Source organism: Solea solea, chromosome 4, assembly GCF_958295425.1.
Source record: "Solea solea chromosome 4, fSolSol10.1, whole genome shotgun sequence".
Lineage (NCBI taxonomy): Eukaryota > Metazoa > Chordata > Actinopteri > Pleuronectiformes > Soleidae > Solea > Solea solea.
This window is the reverse complement of record NC_081137.1, coordinates 6,731,064-6,752,552: the sequence shown is the minus strand read 5'-3', so window position 1 is coordinate 6,752,552 and position 21,489 is coordinate 6,731,064. Positions and strand designations below refer to the sequence as shown.

At 41.8% G+C, this 21,489-nt stretch overlaps 2 protein-coding genes across 4 annotated transcripts in view; one reads left to right on the top strand and one right to left on the bottom strand.

Annotated features, from left to right (window-relative positions):
- Nucleotides 1-10,282, top strand: part of mink1 (misshapen-like kinase 1) — a 30,138-nt gene extending 19,856 nt beyond the window's left edge. For all 3 annotated transcript variants that reach the window (XM_058626778.1, XM_058626777.1, XM_058626776.1), the window contains 11 exons: nt 133-250; nt 1,504-1,620; nt 1,912-2,023; nt 2,458-2,607; nt 2,913-3,056; nt 3,772-3,906; nt 4,034-4,134; nt 4,236-4,385; nt 4,472-4,631; nt 4,728-4,867; nt 5,281-10,282. In XM_058626778.1, the coding sequence (XP_058482761.1) occupies nt 133-250; nt 1,504-1,620; nt 1,912-2,023; nt 2,458-2,607; nt 2,913-3,056; nt 3,772-3,906; nt 4,034-4,134; nt 4,236-4,385; nt 4,472-4,631; nt 4,728-4,867; nt 5,281-5,364 (1,411 nt within the window). In that variant the 3' untranslated portion in view covers nt 5,365-10,282. The remainder of the gene's footprint in view (nt 1-132; nt 251-1,503; nt 1,621-1,911; nt 2,024-2,457; nt 2,608-2,912; nt 3,057-3,771; nt 3,907-4,033; nt 4,135-4,235; nt 4,386-4,471; nt 4,632-4,727; nt 4,868-5,280) is intronic.
- Nucleotides 10,283-11,141: 859 nt separating this feature from the next.
- On the bottom strand, nt 11,142-20,213 carry gnb2 (guanine nucleotide binding protein (G protein), beta polypeptide 2). The gene is made up of 10 exons (XM_058627746.1): nt 19,579-20,213; nt 16,293-16,372; nt 16,177-16,215; nt 15,905-16,011; nt 15,754-15,817; nt 15,504-15,666; nt 14,885-14,951; nt 14,588-14,789; nt 13,852-14,068; nt 11,142-12,769 (listed from the first exon to the last, which is right to left on the bottom strand). Exons 2-10 carry the CDS (start codon nt 16,347-16,349, stop codon nt 12,663-12,665), a joined length of 1,023 nt encoding a protein of 340 aa, XP_058483729.1. The 5' UTR covers nt 16,350-16,372; nt 19,579-20,213; the 3' UTR covers nt 11,142-12,662.
- Between the last annotated feature and the right edge of the window lie 1,276 nt (nt 20,214-21,489).

Sequence of the window (21,489 nt, the reverse complement as noted above, 5' to 3'; positions counted from 1 at the left end):
CACTCTGGCTGTTTCAGAAGCAACAAATTGTTTTTATTCATCAACTTTAATTTAGATTTCATTGCCTCCAGTTATGTTGACTCCTTGATTGCTTTATTTTTGGTTTTATTAATTTGTGATGTTTGATTTCAGTCACAGGGATGCAGACACCGACTCCGTCAACACAATGGTGGTTCATGAAGATGAAGGCGAGGCCGGAGAAGGAGAGCAAGCTGGAGGCTATGGGGATCAGACCATGCTGGTGCAGAGGGTGAGTCATCTGTACATATAATTATGCTTAAAATGCTCTGTGACTGGATGAGGAATTCACTTCGTGTCAGAGTAATACAAATCAACAAAAAAAAAAAGGGGGCAGTGGGTCCATAATGATGTTCAGGAAGTACTCGGAAGAAATGAATCATTAAGGAGGCAGATGTGAAGGGCAGGTTGTTATCAGTGTCACTGAATATAACCATCCATTGGTAATGTTCACCATTTCAGGACATTGTGCGCTGCAGGCTAAATCATACATTCAATTCAGTCTTATTTTATTTGTGTAGTGCTGATTCACAATGTACATTTTCTCAAGGCACTTTACATGGCAAGGTCAAGACCTGGCAAGTATTACAGAGAAATCCAACAGGAACACAATGAGCATGGTCTTGGCAACAGTGGAACAGTGAAAACTTTTAACAGGAAGGAATCTCTGACAAAACCAGTGTGTGAACATCTGCCTCGACCGGTTTGAGTAGGAGAGAGGAGAGAAAGGAGTTAGTGAAGGAGAGGTGGGGTGAATAGAAAGCAGGAATAGGTTCACAGTCAGACTGTCCACCATTAACTTCAGAGCTCAGCTATAATGTTGCTTTGTATTTTTGTATTTAGCCTAAAATCACACTGTTAGATCGGGATTTTCAGTGACAGCATCCATCTTGTTGGTTGCTCATGATGAGGTGAATGTCACTTTTACTGTGCAACACTTTTGGTTTTTATACATGCATCTATGTACCAGGGCTGCAACTGAGGATCATTTTCTTAATCGATTCGTCCGTCAGTCATTTTCTCGATTAATCGATCAGTTGTTTGGTCTATAACATGTCACAAAAAGCTTGAGAAACGTGGATCAGAGTTTCCAAAACCTCATAATGATGACCGCAAAGGTCTTGTTTTGTCCACAAACCAAAATGATTTTGTGTTAATCATTTCTTTGTTATATGGAGCAAAAAAAACAGAAAACATTAACATTTAATACACTGAAGAAAAATTGAGAGCTTGTTTTAAATCATTAAAAATAAACTCTCAAACTGACTGCCAATTAATTTAGTAATCAATTATTGGTTAATCGTTGCAGCCCTACTATGTAGCTATGTGTATACTTGAATATCCAATTAGCATAAAATATTTGTGTGTGGTTATATTAACATCAACTTATGAGAAACTTCTTTTAGAAATGCAACTTTGTTTGAAATATGAAATTGACTTTTTTTCCACAAGTGAAGTTTGTTTGTGTTTTTTGTTACCTGTAAGACCCCAGAGAAGCGGAGCCATAATGGATACACTAACTTGCCTGATGTGGTGCAGCCCTCCCACTCCCCCACTGACTCAGCCACTCACTCTTCCCCTGGGAAGGACTCTGTTTATGATGTAAGGTTTACTGTTGTCTACATCACACACTAAATTTGTAGTTTATTTTTATGTGTCCTCTCTCTCTCTCTCTCTCTCTCTGTCATCATTCCAGTCGGTTCATTACACACCGACATTTCATCATGAAACTGTTGTTAGTGGACTGTCATCACAAACTGTCGACCTTTCACCTTATTTTAACGTTCCACAGCCACTGAAAATATCATTTTAACCCTTTTATTTAACAAATTAACATTCTCTTCCCATATAACTTATTCAGACAACACTGTTCAACTCTCTCTGCTCTTCCAGTATCAGTCCAGAGGTTTGGTTAAAGCATCTGGAAAGTCCTCCTTCACCACCTTTGTGGATCTGGGCATGTACCATTCACCAGGAGTTACAGGGGACAACATGTCTGTCACCGGTGAGTCAGAAGCTTTTTTTAGACTCGAAGCATAATCTGCTCATTAAAACGGTGACAATCACCAAACAACGGCAGCTGATTGCAAAACAATTCATGGCTGTAACCATTTGAATATAATTTTTTCTTTTTTAGAAAGCATTCACAGAAAAAGAGTGGCGGAGGCCCTTAGAGTTTACATGTGCACCCTTTGTGTGTGTTTGTGTGTGTGTGTGTGTGTGTGTGTGTGTGTGTGTGTGTGTGTGTGTGTGTGTGGGTTTTCTCCTGATACTCTGGTTTCTCACCATAGTCCAGAAACATGCAGATTAGGATTGACTGTAGACTCTGAACTGACTGTAGGTGTGATTGCGACAAAAATAAACATGTTACTTCATTTTCTAAAGGGAAAGCACACCAGGAAAATTTGTAACAATTGCCATTGCTGCCTCTGTGTTCAGGCTCCAGGTTTGAGCAGCTGAAGATGGAGGTGAGGAAAGGATCCATGGTGAATGTCAATCCCACCAATACACGCCCGCCAAACGACACGCCAGAGATCCGCAAGTACAAGAAGAGATTCAACTCTGAGATCCTTTGTGCTGCACTTTGGGGTGAGAACTGATTCAGTACATGTCACACAAAAATAGTATATTTTACCTTTCTTACATATACGTTTGCAGATTCCCTTGCACAGATGTATAAGTTGTTCATGAAAGTTACCTATTGTAATTCCTTTTTTTAATCAAAATGAAATATTATGGGGGCTGAGTTACTGCAGAGGAAGTGATAGTAGAAATAAAAGCATTCAGTGTGAGTAATAACACAAATTATTTTTAGCTGTGAGGAGAGCAGGATTCGACTCATGTTGGGCTGAATGGAAAAAAATGTGTGTGTGTGTGTGTGTGTGTGTCACCAGGTGTGAATCTACTGGTGGGAACCGAGAATGGTTTGAAGCTGCTGGACCGCAGTGGTCAGGGCAAAGTTTACCCCCTCATCAACTCCCGCAGGTTCCAACAGATGGACGTCCTGGAGGGCCTCAACCTGCTCATCACTATATCAGGTCATTGCTGCTGCTCTTCTCCAGTCTGCTCTCGCTACAGCTGGTTGAAGATTTGTGTGCTTTTCACAACAAATGAGAAGAGGGAAGATTAAATGGGACACCAAACTTGAGTGAATACTACATTTTTCATCTAAAAAATGGCATTTTCTAACAAAAAGTATCTGCATCCAGTATAGTAACACCTGGTGTAAACAGGAAGATGATTCTCTCTGTAGTTGTTTGCTTGGTTAAAGAAAGTATTACTCACAAGGAACGATAAAAAGTAAGAGCAACAATTTTTATTTTTGTTTGGAATTGAGACAGAGAATATGGTGAAACTGAATGTGAGTGCTAACATAGATTTGCGAGTTTCAGTGTTTTGAAAGGTCTTTGTTTCTTTTCCAGACGAAAATGCTGCATTTTCGAATGAAACAAGTAATAGTGTGGATGTTTTTTAATCTGTTTTCAGAACATGCTAATATATTCTGTAGATATTTAGTTCTACGTATGTATTTAAGGGGTGGGCGGAAAATAGATACAGTGAAATATTGTATAAGAAAAAAGTGAAAAGGATTTTTGAGGATTAGCATAAAAAAAGCAATTGACGTTTCAGTCCACTAGTGCTCACTCACTCGCCGTGGTCTGATTATTTTTGTATGTTGTGATATTATCGTTCTGTGTTGTCTCTGGTGATTCAACGCGTTTAAATAATTCCTTTGTTACTGTGTCACTGAAGGCAAGAAAAACAAGGTGCGAGTCTACTACCTGGCCTGGCTGAGGAATAAGATCCTCCACAATGACCCTGAGGTGGAGAAAAAGCAGGGCTGGACCACAGTGGGGGAGATGGAGGGCTGTGTGCACTACAAAGTGGGTGAGTGAGAGATGATTGCCCGTTTATCACTGCTGTCTATTCCGCTTCAGGCAAAAAGGCATTTGGCACAGTGAATAATGGATTTCAAGTATCTGATATCAGATGGCCTTGTGGTTGTCCCATGTAGTGAAATATGAGAGGATAAAGTTCCTGGTGATTGCTTTGAAGAATGCGGTGGAGGTGTACGCTTGGGCTCCCAAACCCTATCACAAATTTATGGCCTTCAAGGTAAGTCTCTCGTTTCCTTATGCGCTTGGATTAGTTATGCAACATCAGTCCGCCAGAAGTTGATCATGTCCGTACCCTCTCTTTCTGCTCCTTTTAATCAGTCATTTGCAGACCTGCCCCACAGGCCAGTCCTGGTTGACTTAACAGTGGAGGAGGGCCAAAGGTTGAAGGTCATCTACGGCTCTTGTGCCGGTTTCCATGCCATTGACGTTGACTCTGGAAACAACTACGACATTTACATTCCTGTGCACGTACGTTGAACCGCTATCAGAGAGCAATGGTTTGGACGATGTGCGACCTCCAGGAGTTCATCTCTTCTGTCCTGATCTCAAAACAGATCCAGAGCCAAGTGACACCGCACGCAATAGTGTTCCTGCCCAGCTCAGATGGCATGGAGATGCTGCTGTGCTACGAGGATGAGGGCGTCTATGTCAACACCTACGGACGCATCATAAAGGATGTCGTCCTGCAGTGGGGCGAGATGCCCACATCTGTTGGTAATGATAACATTTGAAAGAAAAGGAGCTGAGATAAAAAGTATATACGTAACTGTTATCGGTTTGCATCGTCTAATGTGCCACTTTGCTTTGCAGCTCATATCTGCTCAAATCAGATTATGGGCTGGGGAGAAAAGGCCATAGAGATCCGTTCTGTGGAGACGGGCCACCTGGACGGTGTCTTCATGCACAAAAGAGCCCAGAGGTTGAAGTTCCTCTGTGAGAGAAATGACAAGGTAAGATATTTGAGCGGTTTTGGTACCTTGAATTCACTGCGTACCTTGAAACCCGTCCTCGGCCCAAACCTGGTCACCACTAGGGCTGAACGATTTTGAATAAATATCTAATTGCGATTATTTTGGCTGAAATTGTCTTGTGACCTTTTTGAGAGGGGTACTGAGGCCGTTTTACATTACATGTTTTATGTTCAGTAATGTAAGACTTTTAGTTTAGACAGTAAAAAAGTTAGTCAAATTTAATTTGTGAATATACTAGTTGAACCATTATCAGCAAAGCCAGAATTTAATTTTCATCTGATCTCCTTAACCTCTGATGTCATATCATGGTCAATTTATGAAAAAAACAACTTTGCCTTTCGTTCCTAAAGTTGTTTCTTGTATACATATTTAATGTCCACGCTGTCCCTCAGGTGTTCTTCGCGTCGGTGCGGTCTGGAGGCAGCAGCCAGGTCTACTTCATGACCTTGAACAGAAACTGCATCATGAACTGGTGAAGGATCGGCTGCTCTGGTCAGTGTGTTTAGAAACCAGCGGGGTTTGAAGGAAACGAGTGCATCCGAAAATTCTCGCCAGCGCATGCACACGCACACAAACACACACACACACAAATGCAAACACCTCTCTCGCTTTCTCTCCAGCTCACTCTCACACACACACGCAGTCAACACACTCACACAAATAAACACCAGTAATATCTCGGTCCATTCCACTCCGAAGCTGAGGCCAATACGATCACATTCTCCATGGAATCATCATGAAAAATCACTGATCCTCACATGTTGATACCATCTGTTGATTTCTACTGTATATATTCTCGTCTCGATTTACTTTACTTGGTGGACTCGTGTTTAGTCGTAACTATTTAGTTCCTTATTGTGAAGTACGTTTAAAAAACAAAAACCCACACAAAAACCCCACATTCCTTGATGGTTCTACAGTAGGTATTGAGGAAGGCATTATTTACCAATACTGTATGTTGAAACTAAGCTGTAAATAGTTGAATCATTTACAGGCCTCTTATACGGCCTCTCCATTAAGTGTGTTTTGCCACTGGACACATGGTGGAAAAAAAAAAAAAATGCTGGAACACCCTCGCTGTAGTGGCATGTGCACCCCCCCCTCCGCCTCAGTTGTGTTGGGGGTGTTTTCACAATTACAGAAAGGCTTAAAGGAAGGAAAAAAATATTAGAATGTGACATGGTTATCAAGGAGTGTCGTTAATCTGAAGACTTATTCGCTCTAACGTCAGTTTTCTTCTTCAAAGTCTTTAATGCCTCAAAAGCAAAAATAGATTTCAGTTTAAAAACCAAAATAATCAAAGTGATCACTTTCAAATCTCCCACTTCTTTTCTGTTTTAGCTCAAATTAACTGACTCAACTGGCTTGTATCTAGACTTTGAGTTTGTAGAAACCTTTGATATTTATACTGTATGTAGTGATTGTATTGGTATTAGCCTACTGGTATTCTTCATTTTACTGTAACTATATTGCCATTATATTGCAATATACTCGTGTAGTCTTTGAAAGAGGAGATTCGCTGCGTTTTGGCTGGTGTTGTTCGGCGACCGCGTCAGAGGAGACGGTGAAAGGAGGGCGTCACTGAGGTTCCAGTGATGAAGGGAGATCATTTTCAGGGTCCTGTCACCCTTCTACCACAGCAGTGGTCTATCTACTGTATTATATTTCAGTTCCTACACTAGTTTTTCTGTCGGTGTGGATCTTCTTTATTTTTTCATCCGGGGCGATTGCAGTGAAACGGCTCTAAGTGTGGCACAGTTCATTTCTTTTTGTCTCGGGTAAGAGGGAGGATTTAATCGTGAGGGGACTCTGCACCGTCTCGTCAAGCACTTTGTAAGAACACAGCTGGAACATGTGATGATGCTTTATTATATTAAATTTTCAATTTATGCCAAACGCTCGCGGCATATTTTGCAAAGAACTGAGGCCAAAGGCAATAGAGTTTAATCGAGTTAAATAGATTTGGAGACTCGAGTTTAGAGAACAAACTATTCCGACAGTTCACTAACAGTTTTCCTTTCGCTTTATAAATCCAAAAAGTCAACTGGCTTTTCACTAATGTGATAGTGTCATGTTTTGGTAGCTGCTTGGTTTCTCCTGTTTCTCTCTTTACTCTTAGTTATTTTGTGGGAATAAACTTTTAGTCCAAGCAGCAGCAGCAGCAGCAGCAGCAGCACAAATGCTCCTCATACACCAGGTACACGTATGTAAGAGGCAGTGTGATCTCGAGTCTGTTTAGTGACTGACGTGGTTGCAACAACGCTGTTTTTTTTGGGGGGGGGGGTGATTCTGCCTCGCCTGATGCTGACACGTTAAAGCTGAAAGATGATTTTTGTAAGACTGCCTGTACGAAAAAGCTTTTGGATGTTACGAAAAAGGAACGTTGGAATAGTCTGCTCATCTAAAACTAAAGATGATATATATATTATGTGTGTTCAGGGTAAAGAGCGTCTCATCAAAGATCACATAAATAGATTTAATAGATTTTATTAAGCGAAAGCGCATGGAGAGCACTTTGGCTTCAGAAAGCATACGTTTATCTTTAATTATATCGTGATCAGATACTTAGGTGTGCATGTGCGTCATGGAAATTATAGTATATAGCACTGTATCAAAGTTGTTTTCCTCTTACAGTGAAGGTTTTTATTCTTTAACATGCCACTGTGCCACGATGACTTGCATTTCAAAACGTTGCAATTAGCGCTGGCACTCATTCTTTTTTATGGTCGAAACATTATTACTATTTCTTCTGCCATGTTTACAGTTTAAGCAGTGCCTTGGAGTTGGGAAGGCGTTAAGTTTTACCCCCCCCCCCCTCACCCCACGTGTGTCATAGTTGAAATCAAATAAAGAAGAGGCACAACTGTTTCTGCTGCCTGTCCTGTGCCAGTGAAGTGCACTTAATTTCAATCTGAAAAAGGAATCCCTTTAGAGGGACGTGAACTGCTTTTGTGGCACCACATCCAACCTGAAAATATCAATCAGTTCAGAGAGTTGCAATAACAAATAATAATAATAAATACATGTCCAATCAATCAAGTGTAACATGTATAGGATCCACTCAGAGTGGGAGCCAGTATATAGAGAAAAGCCATACGTATGAAACAGGTGTGTAGGTGATGACTTAGTACTTGTACACAGATCCAGTTTAGACTGTGTGATGTCTGTTCAGAAAGTGCTTATTATATTCTTTAGTCATGCTGATTGTTTAATCTCGTAGTGGGGAAAGTAGCTTGATTCTAAGTCTATTTTATAAGATATGTAAATTAGTCTATATTGAGAAATAAAAATGGAAAAAAACGTGAATGTACATCTATAAGACAGATTTGTATTTATATAAAAATGCGTGCCACTCCATTAATCAAAGCACAATGTATTTAAAGTAGAGAGAGATTTTGTTTTTTTTTCTTCCTCGGTCGCTCGGCAGTCGTCGAACTTGTCAGCGCGTGGTCACTTCTAGTGCGGCGAGACCAGCTGTGTGTGTGTGTGTGTGTATGTGGACAGTTACTCCAACTGTGACTCTGACACGAGTGGCTACTCACAGCTTGGCGCTCTGGACTCTCGGACCCGGGAGTTGATTTGCCGGCGTGGGGTCGACAGACTGTTGATAAGCTCGGGTGACGACATGGATCACCACAGAGTCGGTACAGAGGTGAAGGGCCACGCGGCCTTTGTGTTGTGAGGTTATTGGCTCTTGGCTCTTGGCTTTGATCAACTACTGACGACAACAGACAAAAGCAGACGTTTCATACATGTTTGCCCTAAAAATCAAAAAACCTGCATCGCTGTGTTTAAAGTTCCATTCCAAAAGCACACTCTGGCTGTTTTGTCAGCACAAGACGGCAGCCTCTTTAAATCAAGGCCCTGGCCCGAAGTAAATCCAAAAGGCTTAGTCTAAGGCTACTAAAGACAAGTTATTTATTTATTTTTAAAGCGATTATACACTTAGAAATACATACTTATGAGTAGTATATTAACTTTCTACCAATATATGCTCCTCATTGTCACACACTGCACCTTAAAAATCTAAATTTCACTTTTTAATGCTGGGAAAAATATATATTTTTTTTGGATGGGGGAATAAGGAAAAAGTGAATCATCCAATAAAATGCACAAGAGCTTCAAGCAGAGATGAGGAAAAACTTAATTCTAACTCCACAGTTGCCACCCTCTGTGGTTTTTTTGTTATCAGATTCATAGTCATCAGACTTTTCACAGCTGCTTCGGCAAACTTTTTCCCCCTGTGAAGTATTTCTCCCCAAATTCTCCTTTTTAACAGCCTCACTTCTGTTGCACAACATAAAAAAAAAACAATTATTGTATTTCTCTCTCTCAGCTACAGTGCATAAGCTTAGTGTCGCATATTTAACTCATTGTAAATCACTACAGAGTAAAGAGAGTTATACGAATAAATGTTAAATATTAGGTTGATCAATTTGAATTTGGCTGAGAAAATCCACCACATGTAGAAGATGTATGACAACCCCACATTGTCATACTTTTATTTAATCGTCCTAATTCCTTTAGTTCTTTTGCTTATTTTGAAATCAACTAAATTGTACCAATAATTAAAATAAATCTAAAGCCTTTTGTTTCACTACTGTATATCAAGATTGTAATTGCAGTTTATTCATTCAGAAGGCTTTTCTAGAAGCACATGAATGGTGTTCTGGTGCTTTTTCCATTTTGTGCCAAGAGCCATTTAAATCTGGATTGGATCAGAGGAGTGACTTCATGTAACTCGTGTCAGAGGCAGAAGCACCTTTTGAGTCTACAGGCGTCGGAACACGGTTAAATGAAATGGCCCATGGTGGTCCGTGTCACTGTGGTGCGTAGGAAGCGATTCTTCACTGGTGACTGAATCTTGGCCGGTTCGTGTGTCTCTTCTCACAGAAAACGTTCCGTGCTTTTACGTCCGCTGGGATCGCAGGAAACGACCGCTTCTCTCTTGACAGTTTTAATATATACAATCCTCCGTTTGAGATGCTTGTTCTTGTTCTGCTGTCGTGAAATCCCAGAAACTGCCTTCCTGAGACTTTTAGATGGATGATGGGTCATGTTGTGTTGAGGCACTCCTCTCGCTCTCTCTCATAGCTTCTATTTCTAATCAGTAACGTGTGAAGGGGATGAGCGGGGCAGATATGAAACAGATCTTTAGACACAACAACAATATCTCTTCTTGGTTTTTTTTCAATAACGTTTTTTTGTTTGTTTTTTTAGAGACGGTAAACATGTTGTTTTAGTGTGTGCGCGCGCGTCTGTGTTACTCGTGAGTGGTTAACTCCTGATTGTATTTCATAGACTGATGATAAACTTCAAATTTTCAGAGGATTATGTTGAATGAATTCATGTCTTAATACAGAATTGTTTGAAAAATAAAATACCTTGATCTCATCGCCGTCTGCGTTTGTCTTTCTTTGGAGAACTGTTGTTCCTGTGGAAACCCCAGAAGGATCGCGCTCTCTTCAGCGTTTGACCACATGATGGCGCTGGAATCTCACGGTACAAACATGACACGCATGATCATTCTTTGTGACATTCACGTTAAGCGAGAAACACTTAAATGGACACAGGCGTGTATTAAATTAAATTAAATTAAATTGCTGAATATAAAATGTGTTTCATTTAAGATTTAATCCTTGTGTTAAGGAGCCACAGATGATAACTGTGCTACAGCACCCACTAGTGGTGGAAGGTAACAAAAACAATCGTCCTAAGGATTTGGGAACATTGTAGTGATTTGAAGACATTTCATGGAATTTAGGTACATTTTCATGACCAGAATTATCAATCATTTATTTAATTTTATGTTGCAAATGTTTTCATCTGAACTAAACTGGTGTTTTTTTTGTAACCGTTTCAGTGGTTTTATTCTACTGTGCAGGTTTAGAATGGGATATTATTAAGCCAACTTAACAGTATTATACTAAACTAACACTGTATTAATAGTAGGCCTAAATATGAACATTAGAAATAAGAAATGAGATCATTGTTGATGTTAGATTTGAATTAATATGTTTAAATAAGCAGTCATTTGAATAAATAACTCCTATTCCTACTACTTGTAGTGGTAGTAAATGCATGAACACACAAATCACTCAACATGGAACTGAAAATGTAGGATTAGTGGTTAGAAACCTTTAACTTGGCTGTTTAGATTCACCTGCTGAATCTAAATGTTCTTATTTTCCAAACCGACAACCTCTTCCATTTCACCTTAGAAACACCGCTTTGAAAAGAAGAAACCACAATGCCTGGCAGGAGAAGCTCTTATTTATTAATATGTACAATTATACCATGATAATGTCCAGATAGATACGATGACAAGGTCAAAGTATGGCTCCTGCTTTTGTTTTTTTTTGTTTTTTTATTGTGTCTTGTAATGGTTTTAATTTTCACCCACCGTCTGAATTGCAGATTTTTTTTTTTCTTTCTTTTTTTTCTTTAAGTTAATTTACCTGTATCGATACTCTCTATTGATAATCCTTAAAGTGTATCTGAGGCACACGGGGAGAACATGAATAAAACAAGTGTTAAAAAAAATCATAATAATAATAAACCTTCAGAACAGATGTACAGGATGTGGGGGAACATTTCTATAAAAACAGTGAGTACACGATGCGTTTTAGCCAGATGAAAATAAGGTGTTTGTTTTTCTTGAACACTGTTGATCATAGGGTCCTCCAGTCTGTCACACATTTATTTATTCATTTATTTATTTATGTACCCCCCCCCCCAGCTTCAATGCACTCACGTGATTCTCTTCTAAGACCACTTTTCCTTCACATCACCATTTCTGAGATACATGTGGTACAGAGACAAAAATAGCACAGAAAGTTTCGTCTGAAGTGCATTTTTTTTGACTTCATTGTAAACAAAGACAGAATTGTCCCAATTCTTTTCCTGTTTAACTCGAGGAGCAGTGTCTCTCAGGAAAATGTGTTAAATGTGTGTGTGTGTGTGTGTTGTGTTTTGCTTGTCGGACATGTTTCGTGTCATAGTGGGCCCTTCCAGACCTGGTATTAACATCCGCCGTGAGTGATCGGAGAGTGGAGAGCGTGGATTACGGGGCTCTACTCGCGCTGCTGTAACACGAAACGAGATTTTCGGCAGTGGCTACAAATAAATCAAAGTCAGTGAGCTTTAAATAGTGTAAAAATACTGAAAATCTGCAGTGAATCGGATGGAGGAGGCGGTCTCTAATGTGTCCCGGGGACAGATTTGCATTCATGTCGATCAGGAATGTGGCCACATTTGTCCCCAAAACCACCTCCAGATGTGTTGTGGGTTTTTTTTTTGTGTGACCAGTGGGTGCGTTCAGACCTGTACTCAGAGCTGTCCACTGGTGATCGGGTCACTCAGGGCAGATGTTGATACCAGGTCTGAACAGGGTCAGAGACATTTGTGTGTTATTTCACTTTTTCGCTATAGAGTCAACTGTATTTGGTCACACTTTAGATTTTACAACATTAAACCAGTGACCTGTTTTTAAGTGTGACGTGTGTGTGTGTGCGTGTGTGTTGCCTTGTTACAGTTTTTAGCCTGTACTATGTGTTATGGTCTTGTGTTGTCGTGTGTGTGTGTATTCATACCTAAGTCATACATATTATGTACAGTACAATGTTGCAGTTTGTCTGTTGAATCTTACATACATCGTGAATACAGGGTGCAAACTGTGTCCCAGTGGTGTCTGTCTGTCTGTCTGTCTGTGTCCGTCAGTCTGTCCGTCTGTCTGTGTCTGTTGGACGCCGCGTTTGCTGTTTCTGTGCATGGCTCAGTTCCAGATCTTAAGGAAGCTGTCCCAGGACCCGGTGCACACGGCCATGCCGTCATCGTTCACGCCCAGACAGCTCACGCGATTGTCGTGGCCGGCCAGGACTCCTGCAGGAAGGGAACGGACAAACAGACGATGACTTGTTGCGGTGAAATGTTATCCTCTGCAGACTTAAACTCTGAAACCCTCCACAGGGTGAGCTGTTTAATGAAATGTGTCCTTTCTTGCAGGCTGAACACAGAAAACCTGACCAAAAGAGTCACGGTTTCCCCCTGAAATAATGATTCCCTGCTTTCTCAGTTCCTTGTTTCATTCCTAAAATGCCATGTGGATTTGACCAGGTTTTGACGCTTCCTCCCACAGTCTATAAACATGCAGATTGGGGATTAGGTTAACTGGGCACTCTAAACTGACTGTAGTTTTGAACGAGAGAGTGAATGTTTATGTGTTTGCCCTGTCCAGGGTGTGACCCCGCCTTGCGCACATCATCTCCAGCTACACATGAGAATAAAGCTGTAGAAAATGGATGGATTTCCACCTCTGAAACTCTGCTGATATTGACATTGCATTTCCTGTCTGACACTCTTTTACATTCTGTCGGTTTTATAGGTTTCTTTGCATCATATGATGTTTTAGATAGGATCTGTATGCAGAGTAGAGCATGGATAAACTGTCTACTCCATCTCTCTCTCTGAACTTCCCCGTGTTTGAAGGATCCCGTCACGCAACGGTGACATTGCTATTGTTATTATTTACATCACATTTACATACTGTAGTGTCATAATGGAATTACTGACGTAAAATGCCAACTGCACCTTTAAGGGTACACTTAACAGTAGATGCTTTACCTTGAGATTCAAGTCTCACAAGTTTAGCACTCTGTGTGTGTGGGTCTTCACCGGGTTCTCCGGTTTCCTCCCACAGTCAGAAACATGCAGATTTGGGTATTAGGCAAATTAAGACACTCTAAATTGACTGCAGGTGTGAGTGTGAGAGCGGACGGTTGTTTGTGTCTGTGTCCCTGCAATGGACTGGCGACCTGACCCCGCCTTTCAACCCAGGATAAAGCGGTAGAAGATGGTGGATGGATGGATGCTACAAACGATCTCGAGTTGAATCTGACCTTCTCTCAGGTAACTCTGACCTCACACGAGAGTGCGCCTGCTCTCTCTCGCCAGCTTTCACTCACCTGCTCTGTCTCCCTTCATGGCGTCCCATATGTTGCAGTTGAAGTCGTCATAACCGGCCAGCAGCAAGCGGCCGGAGCGAGAGAAAGCCACGGAGGTGATCCCGCAGATGATGTTGTCATGACAGTAGAGGCCAAGCTCCTGGTCTGCACGCAGGTCAAACAACCTGCAGGTGGCGTCGTCGGAGCCGGTGGCGAAGGCGCTGCCATTGGGAAAGAACTGAGGAGAAGCACAGGGAGATGAAGGTAAATGGATACGCAAATTTGAGATATGACATTGACTGAAATTTGGTGTTTTTGTTCCGGGATCCACTCGAATCCGATCGGACTGAAAGATGATCCCAAAGATTTAACACTGGATCCGTCCCCCTCCACTGGCCTTTAATGGTCATCTTCAGATATGGTGTTGCTCGAGAATCTTGTTAATCGTCCTGCGAACTTCACATCATTATTACTTATGGCACCTGATGGTAAAACCGTCTCACTCGTATAAATAACTAATAAATCAATATATAAAATAGTAAATATTAGGAATTTCATGTGCAAATAAGTGAGGATAGGGCACAAGATGGTGTGTGAAATAAAATTAGACCAACTGTATTATTACTGGCATTTATACCATGTACTGATACTGCAGACAAGTATGATTTAATTCCTATTTAGTGGGTAAAACTGCCGGAACATTTTCAATATTTGATACCGGCATAATTAACCTGGTTATAAAAAGCAGCACACTCACACAGATGGCGTTGATGTCCGACTCGTGGCCAGTGAAAGTCTGCCGGCACATGCTGTCCCTGATGTCCCACAGCTTGACCGACGCGTCACAGGCTCCGGACACAAAGGTGCGAAGGTCGGGAGACAGGGACAGACTCATGACGTCGCCGGTGTGGCCCGAGAAAACCGTGGTCTGCTGACATGTCTCGATGTCCCACAGTGCACTGGGGGGGGGGGGCGCGCAGAGCACAGAGTGAGCGGTCAGCCCTGGGAAACATGTTTGCGTTTGGGGTTTTATTCTTGTTGTCTGTCCACTCACCATGTGGTGTCTCCTGAACTTGTGATGATTTGATTGTCATCAATGAAACGGCAACATGACAGGTAACCTGAGAGCAGAGGGCACAGGTGTTTGGATCACTTCCTCTTGTGAGTTTCCTTCATTTTTGGATTAACAAAACCACACAAAACAACCTGGACTGGAAGTTAAGATTCATTTGACTATGAAACAGCAACCCCAAAAGGGCAAAGCAGCGGGTGAGTGAGCGTTCTGCAAACTTCATTATCAAGTTGGAAAACAGTCATACGATACTTTAAGTTCAGATTACTTTATAAAATCTGCATTCTACTTTTTTATTTTTTTATTAAATGCAGTGCATGTGTGCATATTTGCAAGAAAAAGTGTTGAATCTAACAGTATTGTATGTAACGGTGCAGTAGCCACAGTCTCGCAGGCTTTCTGTAATGTCCCAGCTCATTAAGACTGTGTTAGGCTGCGATTAATTAACCATGTAAATGAAATCTTCATTGTTCAGGGGTTTGGGACCGGAGCGTTCCCGCGAGGCAGCGGCCTGTGGTGCGTTCGTGTGAGATGCCTCCTCGCAGAGCGCAGACTGCAACGCAATCAGAGGTGTGCCGGATCTTCCCTCCCACGCCCCTACCTGTGTGGCCAGGTAACTCCCTGCTGATTCGGACGTTGCCGTCGCGCGTCTTCAAGCAGTAGATGGAGCAGATATTGTCAAGGCCTCCACAGGCCACGTAGTTCCCAGAGGGGGCGTACGCACAGGTCATCACCCAGGAGGAGCGCAGGGGGATGGCGTGTATCTGTGAGAGACGGGGGAAAAATGCAATCGGTCAAACTGTTATGAGTCGACCGCAGTCCTACAAGAGAAGAACTTCATTTCATGTTACCTTGTTAGTGGTGTAACTGTCCCAGACGATGAGTTTTCCATCTTGAGAGGCACTGACGAGGAGCCTGCAGAGACATGCATTCAAACCCTCAAACCTCTTCTGTACCTTCTATCATTATTATTATAATATTATTATAATAATGTAGGCTCACTTTGAATCTGAACCCCAGTGCATGGCGTAGATTTTGGCGAGGTGACCACGGAGAGTGCGTCGTGTCCGCATCTGAATCCGCCCCACAGGATCCAGACCAGCAGTTATCTAGATTATAATTAGGAAAGAGTTTTGTACATAAACAATTCTCACGTCTTTTTAAAGTCTCTCACCTGAACTGCTTATATTTCCGTACTGATGGTAATAATACAATTAATAAATGAACTTCTCACATGTATCCTATTGTCGGGGGGGAAATTCAGTGGCATTTACCTGTGTCAGGGTTGAATCTCCACATGCTTTCCTGGCATCCTGTTGGACAGGGAGTCATAGAGTGAGTAGCAGCAGCAGGTGATCGTAGTTATTTTGCTATAAAACATTCAACTTACTCTTATCTGGTTCCTAAGCTGCTCTGCCTCCTGACGAAGCTGCTCCAGCTCACTCATTTTGGATTTGTCCTAGCAGTCACCTGTTGGTTGCAAGCATCCCATTATGTTTTTTATAAAAAGATACATTTCTAAATAACATCCAATCAAAATATGCCAAAGACTACTATGCATTCCTAAAGAATGACAAATCGTTCTTTCCTCTATTTATTATTTATTTAATTTTATGTTGCTGTACATTTTTGTACCTAATTATGCGTTGTATGTTCTTTGTTTATCTCAAATTCAAATAAATAATCATTTCTCAATTAAAAAAAAAAATGATAGGGTGATCTATGTTTTTGCCAGGGTTTATTTATTTTTGATGAATCAATTGAGTAATACGACTTATCTAAAATACCACTGATTTGTGGAAATAAATAGAAAAAAAACATACTAATTTTTAATCTCAAGGGATTACCGAGCCCGCATAGTGAGGAAAAAACCTTGTAATCTGTTTATGGCTGTGCACCATGCCTGGTTTAACTGGGGAGAATAATCTGTAATGACTAAGCTGCTATAGAGCAGCTAGCATCGCTCTCAGGCAGCAGATAGATCCATGAACGCTCCCTTTAAAGCACAAAGAAACCTGTTACACTGCAATTTACAACTCGTGCCACTGCTGGACACGACCGGCCACCATGACGACCAAGAGAGGATGTGTTTTTTAAAGCGTTATTGTTTGTAACAAAATGTCTTAAAAGAGGAGATTAATCCTTTAACTGTACACACACACACACACACACACACACTGTCCATCACACCACGCTTTCAGGAGGAAGCAGCATTTCCTGTTGCTGATACAGAGGCCCAGTTACACATTCAAACGGCCGCTCCCAGACAGGGGGCCTCTATTTGCATTTGTGTGGCAATTCAAATTCAAGATAACGCTCAACAGCAAACACGCGCACACACACACACACACACACACAAGGAAGAGCAATTAGCTACAGTAGGTCACTGTTCCCCGAGGGGAACCTGCGACCAGATGGATCTCACAGCGCTAATGGAAGTCAAAAGGAGCGCATCGTGGGTGTCAGTCTCCTGGCACAGCTGCTCATTTAGCCTATGAGGAGAAGAAACGCTGGGTGATGCATCACAGACCTGGCCTGGATGAGTCCAGATACCGGGGACACATTTTTCTGGACGATGACACACACGATGCCAGTGGACAGGGAAGTAAAAGAATAAAGGAGGGTGAACATAAATGTCACACTGGCTCCACCTGTACTGCATGCATCTCAGGGCAAAGAAGCAGCTGCCTCCATGATGCTGAACAGGATAAGGAGTTAAAGAGATAATCCGAATTTTTTGAAGGGGTGGAGGGGGCGGTAATATAAGATATAGAGTCAGAGTGTAAAGCCTGCCCCCCACACCTGACGATTGATTTTTTAACATTTTAATCCTGAAAAAGCACAGACTGTGTGGTCCAGACGCAGGACCACACACTTGGTGTTTTCAATCAAACCATTTCAGGGAGAGTCCCGGGATCTCGCTGAAATCACGTGATTTAACGTGACTTCAGAATGTAAACAGACATTGGCTGAGGAGACGGAATCAATTTACGCTTCTAAACAAAACGTACGCAACATCCGTGTCCCGGAGAGCTCGCTCTCATTGGTTATTGCGGGGTTCCGCTCACGCCCCAATCACTACTTGGTCGTCAATATCAAGCGATAAAATACTTGTGACTTGAAATCGGGAAGACTCCGATGACGTTAACATCGCGTCTGTTAATCCCTCACACTACAGGATAATCCGTCCAAATCAGCCTAAAATCAGAAGACATCCCCCCATTGTCAGAAGGGCCAGATGTGGACTGTTATCCTCTAGTGTGGGGCGGGGCTTACCGGTTCTCCGGTTTCCTCCCACAGTCCAAAAACATCCAATATGAGGATTAGGTAAATTAGACACTCTAAATTGACTGTGAGAGTGAATGTTTGTTTCAACAATTCAGATTCTTCTTCACATCTTGATCTAAATGAACTGCTGTTTATATCAGGTTTGCATAGTAGAATGTTCATAAGTCACATTTGCTCAGGCAGGTTTAATTGTACCCAGGGCTGTTTCTAGCTTTGTGAGGGCCCAATGCAAGATGCTGTTTAGGGGCCCCCTATTTTGCCAAACTACAACCGAGAGATTGCTAACCCTTTAGATGATCCACAAAGATGCCACAATCTATTACCCTTCACAAGCAAAACAGGGTGTGCGGGGTGTGACCCCGCCTTTCGCCCTAAAACAGCTGAGATTGGCACAGCGGCCCCTGCGACCCTCATTACAGCCCAATTACTTGTGCACATTGTCTTTGCAATAGCATTCACACAGACCACATAGAAACAGTCAAAGTGATTGGATGGAAATGGTGGACGCGAGAAGGTACAACAACAACAACTACATCCCTTAACTTGGTACAATAACCAAATGTGACCATGTAAATTGTGTTTTTCAATTTACATCATGTTGTTCTTCTGTGGACTCATCCTGGTCAACTACCTCTCAATGTCTCCTTCACGGGAAGTGGATGGAGACATGAAAACCACGTTGACATTTGCAATGTAACTGGCGATCAGGTGCACGAGTACATCACACAACCCTCCTACAAAACAAGACCCTGAACTAACCCTTTTTATTCCATCATCCATTCAGGAGCAGCAGCAGCAGCAGAACTCAGCCATGCTCTCTTCCGTCTGCCTCAACATTGGAGGGCGTTGACTGACAAGTTTTATTTCACAAGGCGACAGAAACTCAAAGATGCTAAGTGTGACTGGCCACACCCCTTTGTAGCCTCACATCTGATGTGTAACTAACATGGTTACACATCAGTGCAGAGAGTGAACATGCACAGACACTGTGTGCATGATCATGTCAGAGCTCACACACACACACACACACAAACACATATATATATATATATATATATATACAGGCCTGGACTTAAAGGGAAAATCCGTAGAATATCCTCTCTCTGTCTGCAGAAATTTAGATATTTCCTACAGCATTGAAGTGGGAGGAGAGGCCCGTGAATGCACCACGTATTGATCAGCAGTGGTGATGAAGAGGCCTTGACCACGTCTTGTTTCAAATGGAATAATGCGGATTGTGATTCTTTAAAATTATTAATAATAATAAAAAATAATAATGCCATGAAGAAGAGCATCATCATCACCATCATCATCATCATCCAGCCATCTTACACTCAGCAGGCTGGACTACACCGCTGCTGTCACTGCGTTTGTTAATGGGTGGCTACCTGTTATTTCTCCCGATGATTAATGTTCCTTCTGTCAAATGAAATCAAAAAATTTCAAAAGGAGAAGAAACTGAAAGCAAAATCCAGCGGCGGCGGCGGCGACGGAGGAGAAGAAGAAGAAGAACTGTGACTGTATGTGTGTGTGTGTGTGTGTGTGTTTCAGTCAGCAGCAGATTTCCTCAGATCCACTGAAAAAAAAAAAAAAAAAAAACCTCAGCTCCTCACGATCGGGCCTGGATTAATTTCCAAATCCTTCAAAAAACGGGCATATGGAGCAGAGACGCACACATGTCCATGTCTCCGTGTCTCTGTCTCGGTGTCTTTATCGAGGCTCCAGGGAGAGGGAAAAAAAAGATGAAATCTGCTGCTGCTGCTGCTGCTTCTGATGCCGCTTCCTCTGCGAAAAGCTTCGGCCTGCTGCTTTTTTCTCCCCTTTCACGCCCGACAAGTTAACAAAAACATGTTAGTGCAGTCCAACAGCAGTCAGCAGACACAATCAGCCGCAGCTCTGACCTCAGGATCGTCCATTAAACACCGTTCACTCCGTTTTTTTTCCTTTTTTTCTTCCTTTTTTACTCCGACTCTGCTTTTCGTGACGTGATCCTCGTTTCCTTCCTCTCTTCGGTCTCCTCCTCCTCCTCCTCCTCCTCCCTCCTTCCTCATCAGAACAACCGCCTCCGACTCCGCACTGAATCACACTGAGTCCACTCTGCCTCCAAGGCCTCGTTCAGACTACACGAAGATTAATCCGGATTTGAAGTAGATTAGTCTGAACAGAATTAAGATTCAGCCCACATTTGGAGGTGGACTGAAATCTGATTAAAGTCTGATTTCTACACATGCATCTTGATCTGAATCAGGTTTGTATTGTTAATAGAATGTTTATAAGTCAATTGTATCCAGGGCCGTTTCTAGATGGGCCCTATGCAAGACGCTGTTTGGGTTCCCTTAGTTTGCCAGATCACACATGTGCAACGTCCTCACAATACAATTGAAAATAAATAAATGTTTAAATGAAATATACTAAAAATGTTTTTTTTAAATGTTTACATTTGAAAGCAAGAACAGAACACACATTCTCACAACCCAAAACTCACAACAATAAAATTAAATAAATAAATAAAGTGGGCCAAGCCCAAGATCAACAGAAGGTAAATTAGGCTATTACTAAATAAACACAATGAGCCAGCATCCATATCAATATGCAAACAATAAGAACATGTAATAATACTAATTTTGGAGTTAGTAATGAACTTCCTTCAGGAACATTTTGGATCCAATGATTTATGCCACAAAAACAACACCCACAGCTTATCCATCCATTTTTACCACTTTATCCTCCACATGAGGGTTGTGCCAATTTTAGCTGACATGGGGTGATAGGCGGGGTCACACCCTGTCCGTCACATGGACACATATAGAGACAAACAACCATCCACTCTCACACTCACGGTCAATTTAGAGTGTCCAATGTACCTAATCCCTATATTGCATGTTTTTGGACTGTGGGAGGAAGCTGGAGAACCTGGAGAAAACCCACGCACACACACGGATGAACATGCAAACTCCATGCAGAAAGGCCCACAGCTTATTTTATTTGCATCCTTTACTTATAAGTGTATATGGGATTTAATAAACACACATAAGACAGGTCATTTTAATTCTCCTCAGATGAGGCTGAACCTGCAGCTTTGGGGCCCCCTGGTGGCTTGGGAGGCCCTTGCATTTGCATAGTCTGCATTACAGTATAGCAAGAAACAACTATATCTCATGGTTTCCCATTGTTGCAACCAGATATTAATAATCGTTATTTAACCTTTATTGTATTTGGAAGCAGTGGCGTATGCAGACATTTCAGGGGCTCAAGTGAATATCATAGGTCAAAATATCGATTTGGTGATATATTGTTGT